Source organism: Carcharodon carcharias, chromosome 16 (genome assembly GCF_017639515.1).
Source record: "Carcharodon carcharias isolate sCarCar2 chromosome 16, sCarCar2.pri, whole genome shotgun sequence".
NCBI classification, from domain to species: domain Eukaryota; kingdom Metazoa; phylum Chordata; class Chondrichthyes; order Lamniformes; family Lamnidae; genus Carcharodon; species Carcharodon carcharias.
Window position 1 is genome coordinate 64,801,196 of NC_054482.1, and position 12,634 is coordinate 64,813,829.

The 12,634-nt window shown below is 40.1% G+C and overlaps 1 protein-coding gene across 1 annotated transcript; it reads right to left on the reverse strand.

Moving 5' to 3' along the window:
- Positions 1 to 368: 368 nt before the first annotated feature.
- Positions 369 to 9,092, reverse strand: si:dkey-86e18.1 (uncharacterized protein LOC557342 homolog). The gene is made up of 5 exons (XM_041208854.1): positions 8,932 to 9,092; positions 7,325 to 7,365; positions 5,966 to 6,040; positions 3,640 to 3,838; positions 369 to 2,134 (listed from the first exon to the last, which is right to left on the reverse strand). Exons 1-5 carry the CDS (start codon positions 8,996 to 8,998, stop codon positions 1,671 to 1,673), a joined length of 846 nt encoding a protein of 281 aa, XP_041064788.1. The 5' UTR covers positions 8,999 to 9,092; the 3' UTR covers positions 369 to 1,670.
- Between the last annotated feature and the right edge of the window lie 3,542 nt (positions 9,093 to 12,634).

Below are 12,634 nucleotides of genomic sequence, written 5' to 3' on the forward strand. Positions count from 1 at the left end.
CCAGGAATTTCAGTACATTGACAGAATATAAATAATCTTAGATATGCAGGTGACAGTAAATATGGCAGATATAAAGGAAAATCTACAAAGACTGCTAGACTTAATTACAACAAAGTGACATATATGGATTATTAAGCTGCAGCAAAACAGTATGCATGGTAATATCAAAGGAAAGGATTACATCTGGATGCAAAATAATAGTGGAATTGAAAGAAATAAACCAAGTTGAAGCATTTTCTTCTATAGGTAGCCTAATAACATCTGATGGGAAAAAGTGACCAACATGTCAGGAAACGCATAATATTTTCAAAACAAATGTTCACAAAAATGTCAGACCTCTAGAAATAACATCTCTCTGGAAAGTAGAATGTGGTTACCAAAATGCTACATCTGGTCAACTTTATTATATGGATGCAATAGTTGGAATATAAACAAAACAATGGAAAATAAATTAAAAGCAACAATGTGGTTTCTGAGACGCATGATGAGGATTAGTTGGACAACACACAAAACTAATGAAGTTTTGAGGAAAGTGGGCATACAAGAACTTTTGCAGACAATAATCAAAAGGCAACAACAATTCCTTGGGCAAGTGCTTCGGAAAGAGAAACTAGAATATGGTATCTGGTAGTGACTGGTAAAACTGAGGGGAGCAGAGCAAGAGGGAGACAAAGGAGGAAATATACCAACAGCTTAAGAAGCAGAATGGGTAGAGGATTTGAGAACACTACCAAGATGTTGGCTGCTTTCAAAGACCATGAAAGTTGGACAGCCATGATCATCCACATAAAACATAGTATCTGAAGAGAAAGAAAGACAGTACTTGTATATTTATTTGTTTTGCAAAGAAAAATCCAGGTCAGAATGTTGGCCAGGCTGACTAGTCAATCAACAGAACTGTCTAGCCAATCAACAGAACGATGAACCTGCCAGAATCAGGTGTCAGATTACCGAGGGAACTTGCCCAAATTCCAATCTTTCATTATCAAATAGATTCAATATAATCTATCTCAACTCCTTGCCATTCAAGCAAGGTGTGAACTGATCCAAATGAGCAACGTACAATAACGAAAGCTATTTCTTAGGCTTCAAGGTTGTTGTATCAGCATGGGTACAAGCAGTTCAGTTGCAGGGAGAGTGTAAAAACATGTATCAAACAGTGCTTTACCAGTGGAACTATATACCAATGGCTTTCATACATGCATTACACACTGATGACAGAAAGTAAACTATATTGAGGACTCGAACTCAAGTTCTGTCGAAGGGTCATGAGGACTCGAAACGTCAACTCTTATCTTCTCCGCCGATGCTGCCAGACCTGCTGAGTTTTTCCAGGTAATTCTGTTTTTGTTTTGGATTTCCAGCATCCGCAGTTTTTTTGTTTTTATATCTGATAAGTATTTGAAATAAAGACCATTTTTATTTCTGAATGATTTAAATTCATGCCAACTATGAGAGTTGGAAGAGTCAGTGTTGGAGTACGCTTGGTACTGTACTTGCTCAGTATGAAAGTTAAATTCAACAACCATACAAAGCTCTATACAAATAGCACAAAGCTATATAGGAACACTTACATTTTGAAAATATAGCATCTATATACATTTAGCAAATACAGTACTTAAGACAAAATGGTAAATAGTTATGAATATGAATCAGTTGCTACTTGTCACTTATGTATCTTCATCTGAAGAATAGCAAGACAATCCTAGCATTCCACAACTTTTATTCTGCAAAATAGACTCCTGAGAATCTTCATTCACCTTAAAGGCACATATTTCTTCTTCCTCTCTGTTCAACTCTGTTTTGGTTCCACAGGAAGATGAAGTTTGTAAGTTTGGTAGCTGAGACAAAAGAATTTTGGTCATATGGTGTGAGCCTTCTCCTGATGTATTTTTTGGAGTAAAGTGCATAGAAAATCTTGACGGAACTCTAGCTGGATTAAAAGTAAGGGGCTGGTCTTGAAACTTGGAATTAACCATTGAACAGTCATAGATGACACCATCTGGTATCTGTAGGCTTAGGCAGCTCCTTTCCCTTACTTCAGCAGATTTCCCATCAGAGTCATGCTCATGAGTTTCATCTTCAGTTTTGTTTGAAGGTGGCATGCATAGTCGTTTCAAACTGTGCAATGTAGCTGCAAATAACAAAACCTTAATTTACTAAAGGAGAACACTAATCCATCTGGCTATTGATCTAAATTACTGGATGGAAACATTCAGATGGCAAAATTGGCAAACAGCTTTAAAAAAAATAAAGTACGGGGATAAAACTACATTGTAGTGTCATTAAAATAATCTACATTCCACATTTTCCATTACAGGGAATTATTTAGTTCGTATTTGTGGCAAAATCACTTTTCCTGGCACTTCACAGAAAAACATGTAACAAGTTTTGATACAGAAAGCCAGTTGGAATTTATAGAAACTGACTATGTGCAAAGATCATTTTCATAAATTATTCTGAAGAAATCTAAATTAAGGGCTAAGGCTCAATGGTGGACACTGTAATTGGACAGTAGAAAAGGAGAGATAAATCAACATTTCTAGGTATAAAATATTAAAAGAATGATTTTAAAATGCATCTTTGAATAAATAATGTAATTAAATGGAAAACTGAAGGGGAGTATCTGGCATAGGGCCTGACAGTCTTATAACAGTTAATTATATCACATAGTATAGCAGGAATATCTAAAATTAAAGGTTTGCATAAAGTTACAGTGGATTAGACAGAGGTCCTTCAAATGGTAGAAAATGTATTTCGAAAGATCAAATGGCTCTTCCACGATTGAATTCATGCTCCCACCCAGTTTATTCAAGAAAAACTTTGTCAATGTGTTTCCAGTTAAGCATTTTTGTTAACATTAACTCTTCAAAATTTCTCCCAATCACGGACTAATCAACAAATAGTAATTTGAACATTAAAAAAAAATCCTATGACACTTTAGAGGGCAAGGAACGTAGACAGAAATAGGTAATGCAAGGAAATGTTCATCGGGTCTGGCAGCATCCGCAGAGAGAGAAACAGAGTTAGCATTTCAGGTCGAGGACCTCTCTTCAGAACTTCTCGGTCTGAAGCATTAACTCTGTTTCTCTCTCTGCAGATGCAGTCAGGCCTGGGGAGTATTTCCAGGGTTTTTTTGCTTTTTATTTCAGATTTCCTGCATCCACAGTATTTTGCTTTTGTTTTAGATATTAAAAGGAATGGATGCCAAACTGTGTTAACGCAGGCAAGGAGAGATGAAGAGGGATTAATGAAAGATTAGTTGCCAAGATGGGCTTTAAATAACATGAGTCAAGGAGATAGGAGAAGGATGTAATTCTAAATTAAGGGAATTCAGGAAAGTTACTGAAAGCTACACCAAATGATTTCAGAGTCAGGAGGACTATGTTTCAAGCAAGAAAAAAGAGATTAATGACAGGCCAGAGTGGAGGTCTAAAGGGTGATAAAGGGATAAGGCTAGAGTAAATTTCAGAGATAGGGCGGGCCAAAACCATGTAGAATTGGAAGTTAAGGAAGAGGATTTTAAATTTAAATTGAATGAATGCCCTATTAAGGTAATATTTACATTATTGTACTGCATGCTGCAGTACACTAGAGGCTGCTTAGCTACAAATTAACCCCAGACATAATTTTGAATACCCAGTTGGCTGATGGTCTGTGTTGTAGAGTTAGGTGGTCTTTTCCGGGTGTAAGCACGGGGTTTCCAAGGGTGATCCTTGTGGGAAGGGTCTAACTGACGCAGCTTCCACAAGTAATGTTGATACTCCTTCTGAAGTTCTTCAATATGATCCTGGAATTCCTTTATCTTCCTTTCTGAGTAATGGGATAACTGTGATTGCTGTAAAGCAGAGAAAACATTTCCTCATATTATATCACTATAATGCAATTCATAGAATTATAGAAGAATGGTTACAGCAAACAGGAGGCCATTCGGCCTGCCATGTCTGTGCTGGCTCTCTGAAGAAGCAAGTCACCTAGTGCCACTCCGCCACCTTTTCCCTAAAGCCCTGCACATTCTTCCGATTCAGATAATAATCCAATTCCTTCTTGAATGCTTTGATTAAACCTGCCTCCACCACACTCTCGGGCAGTGCGTTCCAGAACCTAACCACTCGCTGCCTGAAGAAGGTTTCCTTCATGTCTCCATGGCTTTTTTTGCCAATTACCTTAAATCTGTGCCCTCTGATTCTCGATCCTTCCACCAACGAGAAAGTTTCTCCCTAACAGCTCTATCTAGACCCCTCATGTTTCAAATACCCTGACCAAATCTCCTCTAAACCTTCTCTTCTCTGAGAAAAATCGTTCCAACTTCTCCAACCTACCTACATAACTGGAGTTTCTCATCCCTGGAACCATTCTTGTGAATCTTATTTGCACTCTCTAACACCTTCACATCCTTCCAAAAGTGTGATGCCCAGAACTGAATGTGATACCCCAGTTGAGGCCGAACCAGGTTTTATACAAGTTTAACATAACTTCCTTGTTTTTTCCCTTGCTTTTTTACTCTATACACCGATTGATAAAGCCTAGGGTCCCATTTTATTAAACACAATCTCAATCTGTCCTACCATCTTCAATGATTAGCGCATACACCCAAGTCTTTCTGCTCCTGCACTCCCTTTAGATTTGTAACCTTTACTCTAAATTGTCACTCCACCTTCTAACAAAATGAATCACTTTACATTTCTCTGCATTAGATTTCATCTGCTCCTTTCAGCCAATCAACCAAACTGTTCCTGTCCTTTTTAAGTTCTACATTATCCTCCTCACAGTTCACAATGCTTCCAAGTTTCATATCATCTGCAAATTTTGAAATTTGTGCCCTGTAGACCAAGGTTTAGGTCATTAACATATAGCAGGGTCCTCACACCAACCCACGAGAAACTGCACTATAAGCACGCCTCCAGTCCAAATAAAACTGTTCACCACAACTCTGTTTCTGTTGCTAAGCCAATTTCATATTCATGTTGCTACTGTCCCTTTTATTCCAAGAGCTCTAAATTTGCTCACAAGTCTATTGTGTGGCACTGTATCAAATGCTTTTTGGAAGTCCAAGCACATCGCATCAACAGCATTACGCTCCTCAACCCTCTCTGTTACATCATCAAAAACCTCAAGCATTATTTTGTCAACATTTTGGTCCCCTGTTAAACCACTCACTTAGACACGTACATAAAATAAATGAGAACACCCTATGTTACATCAGTAATAAACCCTGCAAAATATATTTTTAATAAAAGTAATTTGGTTAACAAAAAAATCCTGGCAAACAAAAATAACTTACTGAACCAAATCTTCAGTGATCAATATTGCCTTCATGTATTTTCAATTGGACTCATTTGAGCTATTAAAGGTGTGGTTCCACTGAACAAGGAGTGGGTACTACAATTTAGTAGATAATCCTTTCTTCTCAGACTTTTTGTTTTGAATTCAGTGCCACGGAGATGAAAGTCTCATCTTGATGCTGGCTATAAGTTCCTAGAATGAGTTTGAGCAACATCAACCCATTCATAGCAAGTAGTGGTTCTACAGCACAAATCTGCCTATATATTGTATTCTTACAGCAGAATGCATTACAAAGAAACTCCCTTGATACAGCTCTGAAGAAAGAAATGTCATTTGTGGGCTCTGATAATTACAATGCAAAATAGCTTTTGGCAGTCTTCACCCAGTTCCTCGAAAGGAGCAGGTTAACAACACAAATGACCTAAGTTTAATTCTATTTCAAGGCAAGGTAGAAACAAACATTCATGAACTGGCTCACCATCGCCTTCTCAAGGACAATTAGGGATGGGCAACAAATGCCAGTGATGCCTACATCCCATGAAAGAGTAAAAAATTATATCTTCAGAAGTTTCACCATGAAAAAATGAGTTGATATTGTTGAGCAGGGGGAACTGCACCACCCCCCACCCCCCAGAAGAGAAACATTACCAATGTCCCTTTCATAAACTGAATTACTAACCTGAAGATAATACTCAATCTCAGTCTTGATGCTTGGAATCCATTTCTTCACTTCAACAGCTGAAGTCAAGGAGGACTACAAAGAAAATACAAGTTCAAATCACTACGAAATGTAAAGTGGTCACTGAATAGAAGATAACCTGCAATTCCCATTTCTTCATGCATTACATTGCTTGATTTTAGGGAAAAAAGTCTATCATATTTTATTAGCATTGAAAATGTACCTCTCAGTAAATTAAAAGGTATGAATTCAAACAACTTGAAGCACCTAGATTAAATTAATTACACTTTCCTACAAAGCTTGTTACCAAGTTCATAAATATTAGTAAATGCATTGCAACTAGTAAATGACAGCAACATTGTACAAACTTCTAATCAAATCAAAAAAAAAATCATCACTGGCTGTTATGGCGGCAGATCCGTGCCCCTAAACTGGAATCCTCTACAGTCAACTCTGCAACACCACTACCAGCCATTTCTGAAGATTTTCTGCAAGTGCTAACTTGACATGCCAAGTGTTTACTTATTTATTGGTATTTTCTGGCTAATTGTGCTGATGAATGCAAGACAAAAAGCTTCCACAAAAATTTCTCTTCTTCAGCAATACTCGAGTGTTTATTTCAAAATATCTCGTACAAATTGAGAAAGAACCACTGCAAACAGTGAATACACTTCAAAAATAATTTATTGACTGTGAAGTACTTTGGAACATACAAAGGTTGTGAAAAGTGTCATAGCAATGCAAGTTTCTTCTTGTTCTTTACACTGTATTAGTTTGAAGTAGGAGAGCTGGAAAAAACATGCATCTCAGCCTTTGGAGACAAATGTAGTTTGAATCTTCCATGGAGTAAGGGAACTGAAACAAATGATTATTGGTATAGGAATTAAAAATATGTACATTAATTCTAAAGTTTGGGTGTGGCGTATTAAGAGGTGCATGTGCAAACACCTCTCTGTACCTAAGTAATTGCAAATCATTCTAGACTCTCAAATTTATTACTGTGGCACTGCCAGATATACTACCAACAGGAGTCTGCTTTCCGCAGAGATTAAAGAGCACATTTAAAAACATGGGGTAAAGGTGTGGCACTGTGGCAGAAAGCAAATTTCAAAATCCTTCTTCCCCACTCTAAGTTGCTCAGATATGAATTAAAATGAACAAGGTTTACATTTAGAAACCCAAGCGCCAAAGCTGAAAAAGCAACCAGTATTTGAGTCCCGTTGTTAAGGAGATGGAAACATTATTCAGCAATTGTAGAAAGTTGTTGCATGAGCAGGACCATAGCAATCTTTGTTTACTTTCTCGGCCAGGTATGTTGTTGCTCCATTGACTCCAGAAAAAAATGGTTTGGTTACTCACCAGTTTGGGTCGGTTTTGATGTATCTCTCTCAGACGGCCTTCTGTTGAACAAGAACAAAGTAATTAAAAACTGACTAAAGCCTTTAACACATTTCAATATACTACTAATATTAATATAATCTTAAAGCAGGAGACGGGGGTAGAGTGATTTAAGTGAGCGAATTTCAGAGCTCAGAGACTAGGTAACTGAAAACATAGCTGTCAATGGTGGAAAAAAGAATATCAAGGATGTGTAAAAGGCCAGAATCAGGGGAGCACAAGGATCTGAGGGTTGTAGGGCTGATGGAGATTACAGAGATAGAGAGGTAAGGCCACAGGGGCATTTGAAACTAAAGAGCACAGGGGTAAGCACAGCAACCACTAAAATGCCACCATGCCTTCCAATTTCAGTAATACACGGTAATTTCAAGTACCTAGAGCTGATAACTGTAATCTGAGCTGAGGAAAGGAACTTAGATGATATTTTGTAACATTAGAATGGTTTATAGTCACCGCTTCTATCGAAAAATAGAATACAAAATAAATTTCCAACTTTACAATCATGTTTTTGTAGGACTTATAACATCAGCTGTTATTTTGCTTGTCATTGGAGATGTTCTGCACATTGATAACCAGAATTAATTTCTTCTTTTGAAAGTAATGTCTTTATTTAATATAAAGGAAAAGCAAAAGACAAAAAATTAACTTCAAGTCTCAAGTAACATCCATAAACCAATCAAGAGCTTTACCGTTATATTGCTTCAACTCGTTATTTCGTATTCCCGAACATCCAAAATAAAACCAATATCTAATCAGTAAATAAAATCACCTGAATCTATGCTGTGTCAACCTATGACACTCATTCATTTGCGTTTAGATTCTATTATATGTGCACAAATCAAATAGCTCTTTGTTATATGTTTTTAAAAAACATGTACATTGTGGTGTCTATTCAGATCAGGACTTCTATATTCTTGTAATTTACAGAGCTGGGAGCCTGAAATCATGAACTTAATTCGTTACATCCTTGCTGCTCATTGTTTATTGTGAAACAGAGAGAAGAGGTCATACAGCAGTAATCACAAAAAAATAGCACAGACCCTTGCAGACAGCTAGTGTCCTATAAAATGTATATACTGGAAGAAGGGGGAATTTCTTATCAAATATTTGATAAGGCAAATGTTGAGCCACAGCGTTTGAATGCAGTCAATTTGCAGAGCTGTCACGGAATCCCTAAAATATATGCACCCTAAAAGGGGTGGCAGGTCATGTGAATCAAACCAGATCATACAGTTAATGATAACACTGAGAACACTTCACGAGTTTTGGCTCAAGTATAATGCCGCCCTCCCTCCGGAATCAAATTGACCTCAATATCTTTCCTTCTGGCCAGGCTCGCAAAGTAACCCTAGAGACGAGTTACTTAGAGGAGGTGGGGGAGTTCCAGTACTAGAGAACTGAACTCCAGCACAACAGGGCAAATAAAACCCAAAGGTGCCTGCGCTGTGTAAACTTCACGGAGAGCTCCTCTCAGGGTCCCCCAGCTTCTCAACATTCAGCCACATTAAACAGACATCCATAATCATCAGCAGACAATAATATAGATGAACCGGAGTAGCTTATGTTACCCTCCTTCTCCCTCTGCAGCCACAGTCGGTTCAGATTCCCCAGCTGCTTTTCTTCATTGCGGGCCATCAGCTCACCGCCGCTACCACCATCACACCATACCCGTCCTCCACAGGCTCTTTCACCAAGTTCTCCGCGTTCCCAGAATCCTCTTCTATCAGCCAGTCCTCCGCGTACCCGGCATCCTCGAGAAAGGTTGAGCACCGTCCCACGTGCCACCTGAAAAGGTTCTGTCACGTGACGGGGTTAGGGCACAGAATGGAGTGTTGTGCTTGAATTATTTGCTGCTTTAAGCGTTAGTTTTGAGTTTTCTCATCATAAAGTGCATAAATCAACCTAGAAACGTGGCAAAATCTGTCCAAGAACTTTGTTACAGACCTGACAACGCTAAAACAGCTCTTAAGTATTAATACTGCTGTAGGATTAACCCTCCCGGAATGAGGGCATGGATCATCCAGAGACCGTGGACATGCATATTCCCAATGCTGCTGTTTTTTTGCATCGGAGATCTCTATGCTTCAAATTTTCAGCTGTTCCACTTGGTAATATCACCTGCGCCCACCCACCACTGCAATCAGCTGATGTATCCGAAGCAGTGGTGGGAGACGTGGGGAAACTAGGAAATGGGGCTGGGGACAAAGACGTACAGCTTATGCTTTGGTTGTGTCAGCATCATAGACTAATATCCATGTTCCACCAATATTTATATAGATAGTGCTATCTAAACCAGGCATGACCTGCTGTTGAGGGGGAAGCGTTGGCATAGTGGTACTATCACTGGACTAGTAATCCAGAGACCCAAGCTAATACTCTGGGGACCCAGGTTGGAACCCACCAGTCTGAATTCAATAAAAATTTGGAATTAAAAGTCTGGTGATGAAACCATTGTAAAAAATCTCATCTGCCATCCTTGGTCTAGCCTACATGTGACTCCAGGCCCACAGGATCTTGAGTTGCTAAATCTGCTAGCAGGCCACTCAGTTGTATCAAACCGCTAAAAAAACTAAAAGGAATGAAACAAACTACCCAGCATTGACATAGGCACCGGAAATGACTGGCAAACTCAGTCCTCCTTACTAATATCTGGGGCTTGTGCCAAAATTGGGAGAGCTGTCTCATAAACTAGTTAAGCAACAGCCTGCCATAGTCATACTCACCGCATCATACCTTACAATGTCCCAGAAACCACCATCACCATCCCTGGGTATGTCCTGTCCCACCGGAAGGTTAGCCACAGTAGAGATGGCATCACAGTGGTATACAGTGGAGGAATGATCAACATGGTTCTGGACCCCATGAAGTTTCATGGCACCAGTTCAAACATGGGCAAGGAAACCTCTGCCCATCCAACTCAGCTGTTGAATCAGTGTTCCTCCATTTTGAACACCATTTGAAGGAAGCATTGAAGTTGGCAAAGATGCAGAATGTACTCTGGGTGGGGACTTCAATATCCATCACCATGAGTACAGTCCAAGCTGGCTGTCCTAGAGGACATAGCTGCTACCAAAAGATGGAAAAGCATACTTACCTCATCCTCACCAACCTGCAAGCCGCATTTACATCTGTCCATGACAATGCTGGTAGGGGTGACCATCGCATATTCCTTGTGGAGACAAAGTACCATATTCATATTGAGGATACCCTCCATCGTGTTGTGTGGCACTACAACCTTGCTAAATGAGAAAGATTTGGAACATCTAGCAGCTCAAAACTGGGCATCCATGAGGTACTGTGGGCCATCAGTAGCAGAACTGTACTCAACTACAATCTGTAACTTCATGGCCCAGCATATCCCTCACTCTACCATTATCACCAAGCCAGGGATCAATCCTGTTTCAATGAAGAGTACAGGAGGGTATGCCATGAGCAGCATGAGGCATACCTAAAAATGATGTGTGTCAACCTGGTGAAGCTATAACACGAGATTACTTGCGTGCCAAACAGCAAAAGCTGCAAGTGATAGAGCTAAGCAATTCCATAACCAACAGATCAGATCTAAGCTCTGCAGTCCTGCCATATACTGTCATGTATGGTGGTGGACAATTAAACAACTCACTGGAGGAAGAGGCTCCATAAATATCCCCATCCTCAAAGATGGGGGAACCCATCTTTGCAAAAATAAGGCATTTGCAACAATCCTCAGCCAGAAGTGCTGAGTGGATGATCCATCTTGGCCTCTGGAGCTTTCCAGCATCACAGATGCCAGTATTCAGTCAGTTCAATTCACTCCACATGATATCAAGAAGTGGCTGAAGGCTCTGGGTTCTGCAAAGGCAATGGGCCATGACAATATTCAGCAATAGTGCTAAAGACTTATGCTCCAGAACTTGCCGTGCTCCTAACCAAGCTGTTCCAGTACATATACAACACTGGCATCTACCCAGCAATGTGGAAAATTGCTCAGGTTGTCCCATCCACAAAAAAGACAAATCTAACCCAGCCAATTACCGCCCCATCAGTCTACAGTAAAGTGGTCATCAGTAAAGTGATAGAAGGGGTCATCAACAGTGCTATCAAGCAGCATTTGTTTAGCAATAACCTGCTCACTGACACTCAGTCTAGGTTCCGCTAGGGCCACTCAGCTCCTGACCTCATTAAAGCTTTGGGTCAAACATGGACAAAAAAGCTGAATGCTAGAGATGAGGTGAGAGTGACTTCCCTTGACATCAAGGCAGCATTTGACCAAGGGTGGCATCAGGGAGCCCTAGCAAAACTGGGGTCAATGGGAATCAGAGAAATCTGTGTCATACCTAGCACAAAGGAAGATGGTTGTAGTTGATGGAGGTCTATCATCTCAGTACCAGGACATTGATGTAGGAGTTCCTCAGAGTAGTGTCCTAGGCCCACCCATTTTCAGCTACTTCACCAATGACCTTCCATCATAAGATCAGAAGTGGGAATGTTTGCTGATGATTGCACAATATTCAGCAGCATTTGTGGCTTCTCAGATACTGAAGCAGTTCATGTCCAGCAGCAAGATCTGGACAATATCCTGACTTGGACTTACAAGTGGCAAGTAACATTCGTGCCACACAAGTCTCCAGGCAATGACCATCTCCAACAAGAGATAATCTAACCACCGTCCCTTGACATTCAATGGCATTACCTTCGCTGAATCCCCCACCACAACATCCTGGGGGTTACCATTGACTAGAAACTGAACTGGACTAGCTATATAAATACTGTGGCTGAAAGAGCAGGTCAGAGGCTGGGAATCCTGTGGTGAGTAACTCACCTCCTGACTCCCCAAAGCCTGTCTGCCATTTACAAGGCACAAGTCAGGAGTGTGATGGAATTCTCTTCACTTGTCTGAATGAGTGCAACTCCAACAACACTCAAGAAGCTTCATACCATCCAGGGCAAAGTAGCCTAGTTGATTGGCACCCAGACATTCACTCCCTCCACCACCGACACACAATGGCAGCAGTGTGTACCATCTACAAGATGCACTGCAGGAATTCACCAAGCCATCTTAGACAGCACCTTCCAAATCCATGACTACTACTATCTAGGACAAGGGCAGCAGACACATTGGAACACTGCCTTTAGAAGCAGTGACATTTGGACTTATTCCTTATAGCTCATTATTGTTGGGCTCATGGTTTGCATCAGATCAGGCAGTATAGTTCAAAATAAGTACTGAAAGCCTTCAGGAAGCAGTCATTACCAATTCCCTCAAAATAACAAATTCCCTTTGAAACTTTT